This window comes from Belonocnema kinseyi, chromosome 8 (genome assembly GCF_010883055.1).
Source record: "Belonocnema kinseyi isolate 2016_QV_RU_SX_M_011 chromosome 8, B_treatae_v1, whole genome shotgun sequence".
NCBI classification, from domain to species: Eukaryota; Metazoa; Arthropoda; class Insecta; order Hymenoptera; family Cynipidae; genus Belonocnema; species Belonocnema kinseyi.
In genome coordinates this window covers 88765917-88785866 of record NC_046664.1, presented here as the reverse complement: position 1 = coordinate 88785866, position 19950 = coordinate 88765917, and the positions used below count along the sequence as shown (strand labels likewise).

At 30.2% G+C, this 19950-nt stretch overlaps 2 protein-coding genes across 7 annotated transcripts in view; both read left to right on the top strand.

Annotated features, from left to right (window-relative positions):
- Window positions 1-19950, top strand: part of LOC117178911 — a 39007-nt gene that overhangs the window by 13170 nt on the left and 5887 nt on the right. The window contains exon 3 of one of the 5 annotated variants that reach the window (XM_033370457.1): window positions 16360-16472. The exons of 3 other annotated variants lie outside the window; for them this stretch is intronic. In XM_033370457.1, coding sequence (XP_033226348.1) covers window positions 16360-16400 — 41 coding nt within the window. In that variant the 3' untranslated portion in view covers window positions 16401-16472. Of the gene's footprint in view, window positions 1-9158; window positions 9238-16359; window positions 16473-19950 lie in introns of those variants that run through there. One more of the 5 variants, XM_033370455.1, reaches the window with a different exon arrangement.
- LOC117178909 (limbic system-associated membrane protein-like) overlaps window positions 1253-19950 on the top strand; it is a 253765-nt gene continuing 235067 nt past the window's right edge. For both annotated transcript variants that reach the window (XM_033370451.1, XM_033370450.1), the window contains exon 1: window positions 1253-1373. In XM_033370451.1, the coding sequence (XP_033226342.1) occupies window positions 1277-1373 (97 nt within the window). In that variant the 5' untranslated portion in view covers window positions 1253-1276. The remainder of the gene's footprint in view (window positions 1374-19950) is intronic.

The window sequence follows — 19950 nt, the reverse complement described above, 5'->3', positions numbered from 1 at the left end:
TTTCCATTATTTTTTATGCTGTCGAAATTTATTTTTTGATTTATCAAGAAGATTTCAAAAGTTGTTATGATAATCTTCTAGGGCACATAGAAATCAAACTTTTTCTTCTCCTGCCATTTTTTCATATCGTCCGTTAGTTGGCTTGAACGGTTCATTTTCGTGTGTTTTTTTTTGGAATTTTGTAAATGCTATAATTCTCACAGTTTTTAATTTTATGAAAAAAGTGGTTAGATAAATTGTTCGACTTTTTAAATACTATGAATAACCGTACAGAGAATTCTTGAATTTTCAAAAACATGGTCTCAAAAATATTCAAAAGGCGCTCACTGTTTGAACTTTTAACCATATGGCTGGCTAACGAACTTAACCTTTAGTTTAGGACACTTATAAAGAGTGTACTAGAGGCCGATCTAATAAAATTACTTTTCCAAAAGTTATCGTGCTGACAGACAGACGGGCATAAATACATACAGACAGACCGACAGACACATTCGCAAAATGCAATTTTTTATTTTTTATTATTTTTCGTGCGGTCAAAAATTGAATTTTTCGAAAAAATTCAAAAAGTTGATATGATAATCTTGTAGGGCTATCGAAAAGTACCATTTTTCTTTTCAAGTACCATGAACAACTGTACGAAGAATTTTTGAATCATGAAAAGATGTATACTCAAAAATGTTCAAAATGGCTCATATGTAGTATTTTGATCCAAGATGTCTGGCTAACGAACTTGACCTTTAGTTTAGCACACTAAACGAATGTACTAAAGGCCAATCTGATAGAATGATTTTTTCAAAAGTAATCGTACTCACAGACAGACATACGCACAGACAGACATACATACGTACAGACATACAAACAGACAGACACATTCGTGAAAACATGTTTTTTGGATTCAGGGGGTCTAAAAACGTGAACATTTGACAAAAACTGTGGGGAGTCAAATTTTAAACAAATCTAATTCCTTCTCTGATGAGTGTAAAAAATTCTAACCGCAAGCTTGGCGCAGTCCGAAGCATTTGACGGGTGGCCAGCTTGACTTTGCTTGGTGGTCGTAATAAAATGTACTCATATAGTAGATGTAAAAGTCGTTGATTTTAAGGGTTGAAATGGCCGAGTGAGACTGGGCAGTAGGTAGCGTAGCGCGCTCATCGCCAGAAAACATTTCCCACTGGAGACTAGTGGGGGATTCGCAATATACAGAGAGTTGCATCGGACTAAAGTTCAGTCTCCACGCGACACGCGCTACTCTCCGGACAAAATCAAGGTACAGGCAATGAACGTGATACGTGTTTTTAGTGGTGAAAACCACGGGTTCGTGGTTCTTTTATTAGCAGCTTTAATTTTCGGGACTGTAAAATCGGACATAATTGGTAAGCCTAATTTTTAAATCATCAATAATTTCGAAAACACTGTTTTGATAATAATTTATAGAGACAGAAAAAATTAATATGTAGCCTCACTCATTTCTTTCTTAATACGGTAAAACTTTTTAATAAGAAAAAAATTTACATTGATTTAAATAAAAATTGTTTTCATCAGGCAATATACGTATTTGAAAAAAAACGTTCACTTTTAAACGTATTAAATATTTAATTTATGGAAACATTATTTTTTAATTAAAATCTTGAATATCAAGTTTTTAGATTTTATGTTTGAAGTTGGACATCAATGGCTTCTATTCGACAGAGTTTTCGGAATTATTGCTTTATTCAGAATAACTTTCTTTTTAATTAAAATTCGATTTCATGAAATATTTTACACTGTTTGTTCTTTATATTTGCGATTTTTCAATATTTTCTCAGACCCATTTCAATAATACGAAAAGTTTCCATTTTGACATATTAAAACTGTGACATTTTTGATAAAAACTATTTTATTATTATTAAACTTCATCTTTTTTTTATATGATCTTTCTGTTGCAATATTTGTGCAATAAATCTAATAGATACCAGTAAAAATGCTCATCTCACCCTCCAGTTTGTTCATAAGTCTTTTGTGAAGAGAATATGTTCTTGCTTTTTATATTTTCTTACGGAATTTTCGACAGTAATTACAGATGCCAGAGTTGATCTCATAAAAAAAGGTTTGTTTAATTATATTTAGAACCTCAAAATATCGCTTTAATCTTGTTTAAAAAACAATCGTAGCAACAAACATCTGCACCCAATTATTGAATTATTGTGTAATTATTATCAAAAATGATACCGTATACCCAGAATGTTTGGAGATAATTTTATTTAATATTTAGAAAACTTTAGTATGTCAGATTAATTTTTTCCTGGACTGTTTTGAATCGTTAAACTTACCCAAATGAAACTCTAAATCTTCTTAATAATAATGCGATTCCACCAGGATAATAATTTAGACTTTAATTAGTATATAAATCTTTTAATTTAGGGCCAACAGCTCCCCCATTTCACAAAATATATCTAGACATACATATATGAAAGCTGATAAGGATTATTGTACTATTTATAACTTTCATGTGCTTGAATTTCATATTTGTGTATGAACCGTTTTAATAGCATATGATTTTAACAACAATGTATGTGGACAGATTTGAGAACTTTTGTTTTACTAATGCGAATAAGGGAATATATTATGTAGAATTATTGATTTTTTCGGATCCTCTATAAGAACTAAAATCTCTCTCTTAGGACTTACAGTAATGAAGCCATTTCATCCCTTTCTGACACGGCAGATCTTCAGGATGTCTGACTTTATTTATCTTGCATTCCACATTTCGTTTACTTAAAACTCTTGCATTTCGTTCTAATGACGTTCTTCTTTAAGAAAGAAACATAATGATGTTTATCCCTTGTTAAATATTTTTGTGTCAATATTTAAATGAAGTCTTCTCATCAAAAATGAGATATGAGCAGAACAGTGATATTTTGTCGTAGAAGCGAAAAATTCCAAAATATAGGATAGGGTTGGGCGAGATGAGAATAGGGGGTAATATGAGCTACTCAATTTTCTCGTAGGCTATCATTTCTTTTGTAACTCTTGTTTGTATTATTATCAGGAAGAACGTTATCAAAATTCTTTTTACAAAATTTTTCGGCTAATGTTGAATAAATTTGGAAAAACGAAAGTAAAAATTTTAAGGCCTGTATTCTGCTATTTTGCATTTGCTTAGAATGTTCAAGAATCACACAAAATTACATATTAGATGTTTTTCCAGTGGTTATTTAGTTAGCTTATTTACTGAAACTTATGTTTTTAGCAAATTTATATATAATTATAAAACCGAAATAAGTACAATTTTGAGTTTACTAAAAAGTGGCATATTTGGTGGAATGAGCCACCTCTTCCTGTGCAATGTTTCCTATTATCAGATTGTGCAGGGTGTTAATTACCGTGTAAACGTATAAAAAACTAATATTGTCGACAAAAATGCTCAGAAAAATTATGACAGCAGCACTGTTACAGGTAGGAGAAAATAATAAGAAGTTGCTGTCAACCAGAATGTACGAAATTCAGTGTCATGTAATAATTGGAGTAGACTAATCTAGTATTTAGGAGTTTTCGTATTGTAGAATTTAACTTTTACTCAGACAATGTACATGGGTGAGTCGAAAAATTGCTATATTTATTTCTGTAATAAAATTATTAAAGGATATGCGAGCATAAATCGTTTTTCTATTTAATCTTTGTAACGGTAGTTACGATAGCGGCTTGGATTAAGGATTGCATCATTTTAAACGTAATATGTAATAAGTCGTCTAAATAAGTGGCCCAACTCGCCCCAATGCCTGGCTCATCCCGCCCCAGGTATGAGACGATATGAGTCAAGCGCACTAGTTTTTTATTTTCGTTTCTAATTCCGCATATACTTTTTTAGTTACTTTTATCTTGGAAAAATTTTAATAAAGAATGTATGTAGAGTACTTATATATAACGTTTTAATTTCAAGCTATGAATTAGCAGATTTCAAATACAGACGTTGAAAGGATAACTATGCTTATCTCGCCCCACCCTACCCTAGTTTGCTTTAAAAATAATTAGCACTAAAGTTTGAAAACTATGTAATTCATTTACTTTTGAATAAATAGAATTTAAAATCAGATTTTGTAAATTTATCTCAGTCTAAAAAGTCCTTAAACAAAATCTAAGCCGTCATTACGATTTATAAGCTTTATCTTTTAATAAATGAGATATATTAATACGCGCTACGTCATAATAGGTCTAAGAAAAGCACGTGAAAGTTTTTAGAAAGCCCATAGCCTGAAGTTCTAAACTTCAGTCTCCAGACTAAGAATCTTATACCAAGCTTAGGAGATACTAAGAGCGTTAAAGTTTCCGCTCACTTTGACCAAGATTGTTGTTGAATACTTTTTAAATCTACTAAAAATAGTTGCAAACTACGAGACACACATAATAATATAATGGAATTATTAAAAGTGGAACTTCCTTCATAGTTTGCGCTTTAATTAAGGTGATAGTACACCCGAATCTCGAAATACTTCAAACATTGATAAATCGACAATGCAAAATAAAATTTCTTTTGCGACAATCAAAATACCATTTTCGTAAATTAAAAATAAATCATTATTCTATTTTTGACACTGGAGTATTACCTAATGATGGCTGAATTTTCGTTTGGCTGGTAATAGTTTTAATTCCAAACAAGACTAAGGAATCACTATTAAACGAATGACAGTGGTTCAGTACTAAAATATACTATTTGGTCCAGGGAAACTTTCTAAAAATGACTATAAAACATATTAATTGAAGGGACGTCTTATCCTATTTGTCAAACAGAAGATTTCAAACTAAAATTAGATAAGTCTCAAAATGCGAGAAAATACAACAACAAAATTAATATTGTACTTTTGTAATTTTGAAAGTTTGGGCTAATCAAGTTATTATTGTTTTAAAGCCATTTAACCCTAGGAATATTGAAGTGTTCACATCTCATTATTTTGAGCTATTAGTCAACGTTTTTTTCAAAAAATATGATGCTTTTTAATATTACATATTTGTTGTACATTTGAAAATCTAGTAGTAAACAAAAAGTCACATAAGGGATCCCACTGGGAATTTTTACATGTGCTCGTGAAATTTATATCTTAAAAAGTACTATTAAATTAGGACAATCGTACTGAAAAAGTTCAATTTGCGTCCATTTTGAGATGGATCTATTTGGATAATAGTGCCGAAAAAATTCAACTTGGCTCTCTTTTATCAATTGTACAAGTCCTAAAATTTCCAAGAAGAATGTGAGACTTCCGAAAATTTTGTCCTAAAAAAATATTTTCAAGCATGATGTATCGTGAAGTTTTTTGGTAATTTAGATCTAGTTTAGTAGGAATTTTCTGGAATATAAAATCCATCGTCTCTTGTGAAATTTTGGTAATAATAATAAAATGGGACCTTTATGGCACTTTTGTCCTGAAAAAACTCTTCTTTTTCTGAGGATCATAAAGTAAGAACAATGTACTTTGACTTGGAAGGTAGGGGTTTGACGATACACTTTCTCATAGTACTTTAAAGAAAGTGATTGAGTTCTGAGTTTCGCTGGCAAGCGCCGGGATCCAATGAAGTGAATCTACTATAGGTACTGAGCTGAAAACGCGATTTGATTGAATTCACTCGCGTCAACAGGAGTTACTCTTATTTTCTAGAAAACGGATTTCTAGATTTATTGCACCATATACAATTTAGTATATTTTGCTAAATTTTCACTGAAAACTGTCATTGAAAAATAGTTTTTACACCGTTACGTGCCCTACATATAAAGGCGGACATTTTCGGAAACTTGAGAATTTGGTTGGGTTTCAGCTTTATGAAAAAGCTTTGTAATAATACTAAATATATTTTCTTTATTAGATATTATCCAAAATACAATCTGTATAGTATTTTCATGGGAAAGAAGCTTAAAAAATAAAATTTCAACTATCACTTAAATAAATTGGATAATTTTAAACTCTTATAATTTTATAATATAATTCAGAATTTATAAATATTCCTAAATTTACTTCGATGGTGTTTTAGTGCATTAAAATCTGTAATGTGCTTACTTCCCTACGACTTAGCACATAGGATCTTTTTCATAACAAATGTATGCTTTTAGACATTTTTTATTAAAAACAGGCATGATTTTAATTTTAATATGAATTCAAGAAATTTATAGAAAATTTATAAATTATCAATATTTTCTCAAATATTTGGCGTAATACTCTAACAAAAATAAACACTAGATCACCATCATTTACAATAAATTACTTTCAATTTCCGTAAATTTTCCAAATTTCCAAAAAGTTTATAAATTCATTTTTTGTTGTTGAAATGTTGATATTATTTTAATTTTTAGAAAGAAACCTGCACAAAATTTACAGAAAATTACTTGTTTTTAAGTGTCTGATTTTAATTTTTGTATAACTTTAATGTTGTATAATGTTAAAATTTCGATTTTCACATCAATTTATATTAAAAATTAGTCTATTATTTAAATGTTATTCAGCTCAACAATTTTGTGTTAGGTTTGATTAAATTACCTTATATTTTTAGATCAGAACGATTAAATGGATAGTTTTTTACCCATAAACATTAAAGATGCATTATTTTACATATATGGAATGTTTGTGCCTTGCTATAACATATCGTAACCATTGAAGCATTGAAACCAGCATTCCCTAGGGACCAAAACCAAGGGAGATTTTTTTATTCTAGTCGGATAAAAAATAAGTAAAAGTAGTTACAGGAAGCATCTCCTCCCAGAAAAAGTGTTAGAATTTATTTTAATAGTTGTGTTAACGTCCCTAAAACATTAAAACAGAAAGTAATCATTATCAAAAATACTAAAACCACAGTATCCATAGTATCCAAAGTAAATCAACATACTAAAACCACGATCAATTTGAGAAAAATAACCGGCATAAAGATTAATAGATTTTATTTCAGGGGATTTTAAATACTAAGTACAATGAAATATTGCCCTATTAAAACATGCGCTCGATTTTTTAAAAATTTATGTTATAAAACATGATTTTCGACCCCAATAATATATTCAAAAATCTCCTGTGATTTTTTGTTGTTACTAAATGTCGATTCTCCCGTTTGAACATTTTAAGGATGCTAAAAAAAACTTTGTATAATTTCAAATACTTTCCTTGCCAGGATGTGTTTCTTACATATATAATTAATTGATTGGAATTCCCAATCGTGTAATAAAAACACTCGTCTGGATTTGGTTCTTTGGATATGTTGATTTTTTTGTTTGAATGTTTACGTGCTACAAAAATACCTCCTAAAATAATTTCAGTGACTTTCCTCTATAGGACATGTTTACCGCCTGTATTGTAAATCGATTTCCTGCACCTATAGTACTGCTGATTTTGATTGTTAGTAAAGGTCGATTTCCTTGTTTGCATGTTTACAAAGAGTCTAAAGAATAAATAACATATTTTCAAAGACTTTCTCTGTCAGGCTATATTTTTCACATTTACTTAGAATTGTTTTCGAACCATATAATATTCTAATTTGAAAAAATTCCTATTTTTTATTTTTTCGATATGCCGATTTTCCTGCTTGAATGTCAAAGGAATGTTAAAACAACCCCGAACATAATTTCTAATAATTTTGATGATAGAGTATGTCTCTCATTTATTTAGAATTGTTTCTAATTCCTATACTATATTAAAAATTTCCCTCGGTTTCGGTGTTTTAGAAATGTCAATTTTCTTGTTTAAACTTTTTAGAGATGTTCAAAAAAACCCCAAATAAATTCACACTTTTTGTTAGTGGACGTTTCGTAAAGTTAGTTTTCACTATAATAGTTTAATATCAGAAATACTCCTTTATTTTGATTGCCAGGAAAGGTCGGTTTTCTTGTTTTAATGTTCAAGGAATAATAAAGCAACCCCCAAAAATCCTGTATGCACAATTTTATTAAATACTTAATAATTACTAATCATTAACATATAATTATCTATCAATAAATAAATAAATACTTGATTATGTTTCTAATAGGTCTATGTCAAATATTTCCGGGGTGGGCGGTAAAATGAGTATCCTCCTTGTCTTCCATTGCAGAAATTTACTCTTAGATGTGGATACCTGTGATTGCCAATAGAGTTATCATATTTTAAGCAACGTGAAAAGTACGATTCTTACCAGCATGTTTAAACCAATTTCAATGCGTCACTTCGTTAACCCTTACAGAATTGTTAGAAGACCACGAAAACTCTTTAAACGGTTAATTTTTATTGTTGTCAACTTCCCTAAAAATCTCTACAGATTTATAAGTCTTTATATTTAAAATTATTTAGTCACAGCTATATTTTTGAAAGATTAATTTTCATTTATTATTCTGGACAAGATTAATTTTTCAGCTTCAATATCCTGCATGACAGCGGAAGCGGTGAAGCCCTAGTTGGTTCCTTGGTTTTAGATTTACGTAGATTGGGTGTTTAATTTTATGTGTCAAAATAGAGTACTGCCACCTCGGTCGCCATCCTTTTTCTAAATTAGCGTGACCGTTGTGATACTATCGGTGTATTACACGAGGCGTTAACGACCTTTTTTCACACGTAATGGAGTGCAAAGATTACCATGAATAAATGGAAGAGAACTGTTCGAAGTCGTATACCTTCAAAGAACTTTCAAATTAAATTATTAAATTTTAGAGTAGGTTTAATAGTAGCGAGATAAAGGGCTAATTAAATTAAAATGCGACCTAGATGTTTCGAAATATTGAATGTATTATAACAGTGATTGAAAGGGTTATTGCAGGTATTCTATTTGCATTATTGAATACGAGAATATGACTACTACTAATCGAATGAATATATATGTGTGAGTGCATCAGGCTTCACTCTCCGTTAAATGGATTGAAGAAAAATCTCGAGAAAAATCATAGCTCTTTTTTACTTTAACTGGAAAAACTTAAAGGGCTGAAATTTGCAATTTTTTGCCAGTTTGAGCCATCTATTAACTAGGTAAAGCAATTTCTCTCGAATTATAAGAAACATTTATAAAAAGGATAATTCATTTCTCATTAGACTCATAAAAATTGTTTTACCTGTCGAGATTGTGCATGTGAATTTTATATAAAATTAAACCATGTCAAAGCTTTACGTTAGAATTGTAAATACAGAAGTCATCCAAATTATTACAAATTAAAAAAATTAAGAAGTAATCTACATTTACAGAAGGCCTTAGCGAAGTTGGAAATAAATGCCACTCCTGGTTAACTTTCGACAGAAAATAGAGTCTCATGCAAAATTCACATCGAAATTATTTAAAAAGATGTAATCAGGATATCTGAATGTATTGCATGGATTTAAAATAAAAGAATAAAAAAAGATAATCATCAATTTTAGTGTGAATTATTAAGTTTGTTAAAATTTAAATTTATACGCCAAAATTTACTGCTAATAGCATTCCTCCATTCTGTTGAGGTACGAAGGGTACTTTTTCATCTATTCGCTGCAATGAACTTTAAGCGGCTTTAATTCTTTAGAGGTTTCACCAATACTCAATCATTTAGCATCAACGTTACTGGCTTATTTTTTTTCTTAAGCGTCTTCATCTGTCGAGCTTTAATATCTAAGAGAGATCATACGTGTACATATATGTTTCAAGCGAATGATTCAACAAAAATTAAGTGAACCGGCAAATATACTGAGATGAAATTTCAGAGCACTGAAAAATTAAGCAGCTGCACCACTAGGTATTACTTAGTACCCGAATGCCTTTAAATACTCATATGCCACAAGATACGCATTCTCAAGGGAGAGAGAGTTAAACTTAAGAAAGACACATGTTTTGGTCAAATTTCCATTTCGTAATTTTTTTTGTTCCCTCGGCTTCCAGTTGTAAGACAAAATGCGTGCACTTAAAAATTCTCATACAACATCAACCGTTAAAAGGCAAAATAATTCTTTTCCCTCGTTCTCTCGTCTTACAATTTCTTAATCTAAAAAATTTCCTAAAAGTTTTTATATCAATATAATCATATGAATAATAATATTGAGTTTGTAAAAGAGCTAGAGGGAAAATGAAGAACCACAGTCTGTTGGATTTTTATTAGAATACATCATTTTTACATTTTCATCAGAAAAGGTATTAGATTTGTGTAAAATTTGACCCCCTCCCCCCAGTTTTTGCTGAATTTCTACGTTTTGAAAGAATTGACGGATTGGATTGGCCTTTCGTATACTCTTTGAGTGTCCTAAACTAAAGGTCACGTTCGTTAGCTAGCCATTTTGGATAAAAATTCAAAAAGGAACCGTATTTTGAAAATTTTTGAGACCACTTTTTTCAAGATTCAAAAATTCTCTGTACAGTTATTTATAATACTCAAAAAGATAAACAATTTTTGCAAATGACTTTTTTCATAAAAACAAAATTTAACAGAGTTATAGAATTTACAAAATCCCAAAAAAACACACGAAAATGAACATTTTAAGCCAAATAACGCACGGTAATGAAAAAAGTCAGGAACAGAAAAATATTGCTTTTTAAATGCTCTGCAAGGCTATCATAACAACTTTTTGAATTTTCTTGAAAATTCTAAAACTCAAATTTTTACAGCGTAAAAAAATATTGGAAAATCAAAAATTACATTTTTTTATTCAACTATTTAACAGTATTTGAACTTGCATCTAACACAAAGCTGTTGAATTTCGGTGACCTCAGAATAAAACACTAACCAGCTATTACTCTCGGTTGAAACTAATCGCCCCCCCCCTCCCTCACCCCAACCCCTTATTAATCGAAGTTTCGTGGGTCACTGATGTTAGGAATATAATTTAAAAGTTAAAAAAATGTAAGGCTGACGTGTAGACCGTATGTGTAACGTTTAAATCGTATAAATAAAATTTGTAAATGAACAAATTTAGTTTTTGAAAAACCGGCAGAAGTTGCTATAAAATGTTTAATAACAACATTTTTTTAAAAGAATGCGCATTTTATAAACGAGACAATGAAACTACGTCTATTTTAATATCAATGTATGTTATGAATTTTAATAATATACATTTATGGAAATAATATACAATTTGAGGAACAAATTCGAGTGCGAAGCACGAGATACGTGATGAGAATGTGTTCTTTAAAGCCGAAGGAGCTTTAACAAAAGAGAATTCACTATCACCAAATTACTGTTGTCGATGCTTTGACCTTTAGTTTAAAAAAATCTGTGCACAAGTGCGGGGAATATACAAAGACCGAGCGCGGAGCGTGAGGTAAATACATTATCGAGCGCGAAGCACGAGATAAATATATTATCAAGTAAAAAGCGTAAGACGAACAGTCTCGCGCTTTATGCGCGCTCAAACTTGCGTCTTTACATGTAAAATATCTACGTTTTTTAACAAATGTTACAAAAAGAAACATATCAAAATTGGAAATTTGATTTTTTATTGCACATCTACATGCCAGGATCCTCAATTTTACACATCTTCGAACGCAATTGAACCATTGAAAAAGAATTCAGCATAGCTTAATAAAAAACAGGGTTTCCTTGTGCTATAATCTGACACAACAAATTTTATTTCTCATTGCGCATTTGTTTGCATGTCAAGAATTTAGCATATATCTTTCTTTTTATTAACCTCTGATAACAAAAAAATATTACTATATCATATAAATTTTTTTCTAAAGAAGATCTAAATTCAAAGAGAGCCATCTTCAAAGACAGTCCAACTAAAATAAGAGATTATGGCATAGCTATTCGGGAAAAAATGTCTTAATTTTCATAATTTTTTATCCATTGATAATAAAAAAGCAATAACGTGATATTGCACATTTTTTTATGTACATCTGCATGTTAAGAACTTCAGTTTGATTCTTCTTCGAAGGCAGTTTTACTAAAAGTAAATTATTCCAGCATAGTGATCTGAGAAAATAAAATTCATAATTTTTTTAATTTAGTACCCTCTGATCACAAAAAAGAAATAATTCGATATAGCAAAATTCAATTTTTTAACGCACATCTACGTAGAAAGACCTTCAATTTCAGCCATCTTTCAAGATAATTGAACTAACAGCAAAGATTCCAGCATAGTGATTTAAAAAAGGAAACTTTTTATTTTCTTAAAGTTTTACAGGCTGGTAGCAGAAAAATCTGCTTAACACAAAATATGGCAACATATAGTGATCTAAAAACAATGTTTCTGTCTCTTTTATATTTGTTATTACTAATGGCATAAAACTGAGACATTTACGTAGAAAATTCTATGTTTTAATCTGTGTCAAAACGCTAAATACTTCATTTTAAATAATCTTCAAATAAAAATCGATCTAAGAGAAAATATTCCAGTATAGTGATATAAAAAATAAAATTTTTTTTTGTTATCTTTAATAACAACATAATATCAGTATAACATAGAGAATATTATATTTGTATGCCTATTTACATGCAAATACCTTCAATTTGAGCTAGCTTTGGAAAAAATCGGACCAAAAGTTTCCAACAGAGTGGTCCATAAAACCAAAATTTTTTAATTTTTCTTATTTTGAATACTTTGACGACAAAAAACCATTAGTTTGGAATAGTGAATTATATTTTTGTTTGCCCATATACATTAGGATGGTTCAAAAATGCATAACAAAATTCTTTTGCATGCTAGTGGGCAACGATCCCCCACCCCATTTCATTCCAAATCCGAATAAAGAAATTCCCGAACTTTTTTTTTTTTTAATTTTTTAATTTTAACTGGTGCTGGTTTTGACTTGAAGTTTTCTATGTGAATTTGCATGGGGAAAAATCACTTTTTTGAGTTTTTGGAATAATTTTGTAGGATTTGAAAAAATGTAACATGAAAGTATGAGGATTTGTAGAGAATTATCCAATAAAGAATTTCATGTATGAGACATATAAGTTTGATACCCCTAATTCACCCCCACGACTACCTGGATACTACCCTGAAAACCAAAAATGTCAATTCTTTATGAAATTGACCTTTTGAACACTATATTCTTGTATTCTTTTTACTTCAAATTATTAATATTGGCCTAGTGGAATATTTATTATCATTATTTAATAATTTTCAATTATTTATTCCAATGGAATTTGTTTAAATTTTTTTTTCGAAAATTCGTTTTTCTCCTAAAAATGATTACTATTAGTCTAGTGGAATATTAATTCATATCGGTTAATTAATTTTTAACTGTTTAAACAAATAGAATTTGTGTAAATAATTTTTTTCGATAATTAGTTTTTTTCTTTTAAAATCAATACTATTGGTCTAGTGAAATATTTATTAACATTATTCCATTAATTTGCAATTGTTTAAATAATTTTTTCATTGAAAATTCTTAATATTTCTTGAGTGGAATATTTAATAACATTGTTTAATTAATTTTGTTTCGAATTTTTTTTAGTGAACTTATTATTACAAAAAAAAACTTTTTTAACAAATGGAATTTGCTTACATGAAATCCTTTATTGGAAAATTTTCTACAATCCCCTTCACTTTCCTGTCACATTTTTTCAAACCCTAACAAATTATTTAAAAAACTCAAAAAAGTGATTTTTCCCCATGCATTTTACATGGAAAACTTCAAGTCAAAAACGGCACCTGTTAAAATAAAAAAATAAAAAAGTAAAAAATCGGAAATTTCTTTTCTCGGATTTGAAATAAAATGGGAGGGGGGATCGTTGCCCTACAGATACAAGTTTTTTGAGTTACCCTAATACATGCAAAACTCTTCAGTTTGCGCCGACTTCGAAGAAAGTTTGATGATTTTTACGGTGTGATAAACCCTGTAGAAGAAAGGGCGCTCTCTATTAATGTGTATTGCGTATATCCTGGGCCGTCTCCTTCAGGTAATAAAAGAATTAAAAACAAAACAAATTTCGTGAATTAGTGGAGAATAAAACTAAACTTCGCAAATTATAATTTGCGAAGCTTGATCATGTCGTTAAACCAGAACTTCTATGTAATATGCAGCTTCAATTTCATGGATGTCGTACGACGAATCGATAATACATTTGCATGGCCCTTATCATGCCTGAAATTCTGCTCCGCGAAAACTTCATGAAGCACATGCAAATTAAATATCTTGATATTAATAATTATTGCCGACAGTCCATTAACCCGCATCGAAACTGGTTTTCAATACCTAACTCAGTTGTCTCTTTGATAATCAATTTAGCAGAAAGCACCATTAGGAATTCTTATTGTTTACTCCTTAAGGCTATGTCTGCGTTGGTATAATAATAACAACTTAAAATGTTTTGTTCAAAGTAAAGCTACGTTTTAAATCGAAAAGGTGCAAAGCATGACAAAATTTTTTTATTTTCGTTACAGCTTAGGGGCCATCCATAAAATATGTTATCAATTAAATACGTAACCGTGTGTTGAATTATAAAACTCAGTAATGAATTAAGAGTAATTAAAATATCAAAATGCCAGATTTCACAGTTCAAATGATTTCAGAACAGGCGAGATGGTGATTTTTCGCGTAAGTAGGGAAAAAATAGGAGGATACATTCTTTTTAAGAAAATTTCCATGCATATTTTACACATATGCATGGATTTTCAACTAAATAGTTGAATTATTAATGAAAAAAGATGATCTTTCAACTAATAATAGAACATTTAAATTTTTAGTAAAGAATTAATTTTCATCAAAAACAAAATGTACTTTTGACCAATTAAATTTAACAGAAAAAGACGGATTTGTAACGAAATAATTGAATCCTGAACCAAATAGATTATTTTTAAATACTGAAGATTAATTTTTGTTCAAAATAAACCGAAATTTAAAAAATACATAAAGTTTTAACAAAATTAATAGAAATTCTAGAGCTACGAAAAGACAAATCCTCTGCATAAGAGTTGAATGTTGAACAATAAATATGAAATCTGAGCATAAAATTTCATTTTAAAAGAAATAGTTTAATTTTCTACCAAATTGTTGAATCTTCAAAACAAAAATACTAATTTTCTACAAATCAGTTGAATTTTTAACCCAGAAATATAAGCTTTTTACAAAAAAGTTCCTTAGCAACCAAAAAGTTGAATTTTGAACTTAAATGATGAAAATGATGTAAAAAATTAATTTTTCACATGACAATTCAACTTTCAACCAATTAGCTGATTTTTCATCTAAAAATGATTATTTCATAACAAACTAGGAGAACCCTTAACCTGAATTGATTATTTTTTGAGTACATAAATAGCTCTTTTCAGCCAAAATGATGCATTTTCAAGCATGAAGCTAAATTTTATAAGGCAAAGATGAATTTTCAACCAAATAATATAATTTGCAACGAGAAAATATCAATTTCAAATTAAATATATAAATTTTTGACAAAAACTGGAATGGTTACCTTTTCAGTAAATAAAATTAATTCTTAAACAAAAAGAAAAGAACCGAATTTACTTATCAAAATATTTAAATATTTGGCTAAAATCACGAATCTGAAAAAAAATGAATTTCAACGAAAGAGTGAAACATTCAACTAAATGATAGTTTGGCAAATAAGCCCGTTCGATTCTTCTGTAGACAATTGATAATTATTTATTGCATAGAGAAGACAAGGATTAATTAATTACATGATTTCTATATCCCTTCATGAGCTATTTACAACATTTTACCAACTTCATTATACCGCGCTCGTAAAAACTGTTGAGTTTTTCAATGAAAACCCGATTTAGGTGATTATTAGTCTCCTCATTAGTGAAGGTTTTTTTCATTCAGGGAGTTTTGTAGCGATCCGAATAAATGTTAATCAGAGGGCGCTTAGTCGCAGGTGAATATGAAAGATGAGGCAAAAGATCAAAGTCAAGGCTCAACAATTGCTACTGAATCGCTATTTTACCTGAAAGAAAAAACCTGTACTAACGAGGAGAGTATCAAAAATCATCCAGATGTGTTTTCCATCAAAAAGTCCTAGCTGTTTTACGAATGCGGTAAAATGAATTTGGTAAAAAGATGGCAAAAGGTCATAGAGAGAAATTGAAATAACGTTATTAATTAAACTTTGTTTTCTCATTTTAATAAATAATGATAAATTGTCTAAAAAAAAGCAAACGGACTTATTTGCCAATCTTATAGCTGAATTTTTAATCAACGTGATTATTTTCTAACCAAGCAGATCAAATTTTTAACACAAAAGACGAATTTTCAATACATTTTTAACCAGATAGTTTAATTTTCCATGGAGGATAAATTTTGAACTATATGTTTGATTTCTTAAAAAAAAGGTGAAGTTTTAACGAAAAATGGAATAGCTCCTTCATTTGAATTTTGTTTCTCCAAAATAAAAAAAAATTAAATATTTTTGGTTCCATTACCATAATCTTTTTTACCTCCATCATCACTACTTTTAAGGATTAACACTCTGAAAACTTTTGTACACCAGATTACCGATTGAATTTCGTAATTCTCTTGTTACAGCTGTCTTGGATATATTCGAACGCAGTATCTTCGGATATTGAAAAGGAGATATTAGTTGTTAACATCTATGATATTGAACTTGATTATCCTGCACGGAAAAAAAATTCTTGAGGCGAACAAGTGAATCGAGAATATATTAAACTCAAAGAAAGTGTCCACTTAGATTAGGTAAAACGTTTATTTGAAGAGTTAAACATTTAGTTGCTTTATGTAAATTATTCTCGTAAATCAGTAAGTTGGACAAAATTGCTAAGTTGGAGGGTTTATTATTTTCGATAGATTATGTATAATTTTGTTATCTGTAGGTTAGAAAACAATTTAGTTGTTATAGAAATATTTTAACTTACACCAGCCAATCTTTCGTCTGGTATCGCGAAAATGAATTTCCCTGAAATCAGTATAATGGATTTGGAGGTCAAGTTTGTTGTTTTTATTGCGTTTCTTGGTATTTCAATATAGTTATCGCCTACAATCGAAACAATTGTAAATTATTATTACAAAAATCATAAACTCTATTTAATATTAACATTCGCGCACATTTTAAGTGGTAAAAAGCGTTTAATTGTCCAAAGTAAATCTGAATTGACACTACTCCCGATTAGACCGTCGCCATTTTATTTCGCTGCTCCCCCAATGCACCGACGTTCTTCCGATAATTCCTTCAGACACCTATTCTTAATATCCCTATTATAGCTATACTTATTAGGGGTTTGACTATACGATGTCCCTGGTATATGGAAAATGGTCAACGATATTCATTTTCGCTGATCCAGGGATCGTTCTTAATTCCTTCGTTCGCTTTCAGCTGAATGATTAGCTATAATAAGGAATAATATCCCTATCACAGCTCAATTTTTTTTACCGTGTAGACACCAATCTTGAATATTTTCAGATCTTAAACTGAAACATCTTAAATATTATGCATTATATTCTAAGATAGTGCAACAGATATCCATTTGGTAAATTTCACTCGATAATGTTTCCCACATTGTATATAAAGCATTAGTCGTATTTTCGTTAATAAACTCAAAGTCTAGCAAAATTAAATTATACCAAAACTGAGTTCTCAAGGCAGGAAACGTCGGCGTATAATCTCAAGGAGAATGATATCCAATAAAGCAGCTCGCTTTAAACGAATAACACTTCAATTCTGCATCTGTACTTCAGGAACTCTTACGTTGCTTTTGTAATACTTATCGTTACATTATCCAATTACTCGCACGAAATGTGGAAAAATCAGATTTTTATTACAGTGCTATTGCTCACAGTAGAAAAGCGCGTAAACCACCACAGGACACTAACCTGAACCAAACCCTCTACGAATTCACTATTCAGATATTGTAGTTAAATATCTCAGATATAGGAAATCTAATATTAAAATATATTGCCCGGCAATATCTCATATGTTGCAAAAATATTTCAAGAGCATACGCGACAATATCTAGATCTTTAAAATGACTATCCTCGTTTTAATTATATTCTTTTTAATGCCTAGTTTTCTCCGTGAATTTATGATCATTTCCGCCTTACCTAAATTCCCGTTAGAAAAGTGAATATAACTATTGCTGATCGCATTAGGCAGTAAGAGTCACAACTGCATACTTGAAATCCCATGCCTGTATAAAGTCACAATACGAAAAGGTATATCGAAATTTCCCCACTCTCACATGCATACTTGTGTACCAATTCCGTTTACTTGAACTTTACTTATTGCATCGAGTCTGCTGGATATGTGGCGTTTGCGCGTGCAGACAATGTCTAAAGCACGCGTATTTTGTGTTAGTAATAGTGGTGGTAATACAAATAACAGAACTGGTTTGAGGGTGAGAAAATTGAACATATCCCTCTATATTGTGTGGTGAGTGAACCACCTAACAATCTAGCATCTATATAGAGGATCAAGTATATTGTAGCAGCCTTCGTACCCTTCGTGCTGGAATACTACTACCATACTGTTACAAATTCGAATATAGTCGAAGTGACTTTGCCAAAAGAAATCGAGCGCGAACGCTTCTACTTTTCTCTGTCGAGTTCAATTTTTCACGTATCAATGAACGCCTCAACTTCCTTGGAAACTCTGCCTTCCCCTTACTACTGATGCTGCTTTATATATTTACCTCGGTTCGAACTTTCCTGACATTTCCGAGCTGCTAGTTATCCAGTAACGCGACATTATTTTCTTATAAGTGTGGTAGTAGATGAGTGAGAACTGCAATAAGGAAAAATTGTATTGGTGCAATGAACAAAATTATTTCGGTATTCGCCTGTTTGACGTTTTCACTCGAAGATGTTTCTGTCAACTAAAGACTGCGAGTATTCGGCGTGAATCGCTGCATTTGACGGAGCATGAAATTCTACAGAAAGAGTGTTCACCGAAGTATGAAATTTGTCTCTGAAACTTCAGTAATTCTTTGTAAAGCCCGCCATATAAAAGATATTGGAATTTCTCCGCACTATTTGATGTTTACCGTTGATTTTGATATGTGCAAGTGTTCGCAATACAAAGCGAAACGATCCTAGTGAAATAGTCTGAATATGTTAAATTGAACCTAAAAAATATAAAATAAAAGAATGTTTCAATCATTCGAAACCACTTTCATGTTAATATGGTACAATACATATATCTTTAATAAAAAGAAACCCATTTCTTTTGAAGTGAAACAACACTGTACAAAATGGTTAGTTGAGCCAACTATTTAGTTAGTAAGATATGGTACTGCTATTTTATTAGTTCATACAACAATTCCATTAGTGGCTGTAACTTCAGTTAGTACCAGCCCTTAAGTTAATGGTTTTTCCAACTAAGAAAATGTCAGTACCATATCTCACAAACTGAATAGTTGTCCCAACTAACCATTTCTTCCAGTGAAGAATTTCTTTTAACTAAAGATATCACGCCGAGCCTCAATCAACTCTAACCGAAATATTCTTTATGTTAGATTATATTTATTGGATACTGTTTCATGTTGCTATAAAAGTCCCTTTCAACAAACAAAATTTCCTAATTTAAAACTTTTAACTTTTATTTTTTTCATGATTTTTACATTCTCATTATAATGAGAAGGTATTAGTTGTATGGAAAAACTGACTGTCGCTGATTTGTTTGAATCTCCACGTTTCAAGACCCCCTGAATCGGAAAAAAAGGTTTTACGATGCTGTTTATTTGTCGTTTTTGTTGTTGTCCACTATATACCTGATAACTTTTAAAAGACAAATTGTATTTGATTTTGCTTAAGCAGACGTTCTTAGCGACCAAAAAGGTTATATCGAGTTCGTTAATGAGCATTTTTTGACAGACGGTTCTGAGTTTACTCACTAAACAGAATAATCAACAATGTTATTTAGCGGTAAAACAATGCAAGATAAGAAAATATATAAAAATTATGCATCTGAGAAAGTATTACAAACTCCGTTGTCAATAACTGTTTTATAGATCGCGTAGTTCTTGTTTTATTCGTAAAAACAACGTTAAAAATAAAGAAAATAATTTTTCGACAAACGATACAATCTACAAGAAAAGAAAAAGAGAACAAACGTTGTTCATCTCTAAAAGAGTTAGAAATTTTAACTAAGAAAAAATCGATTGATTT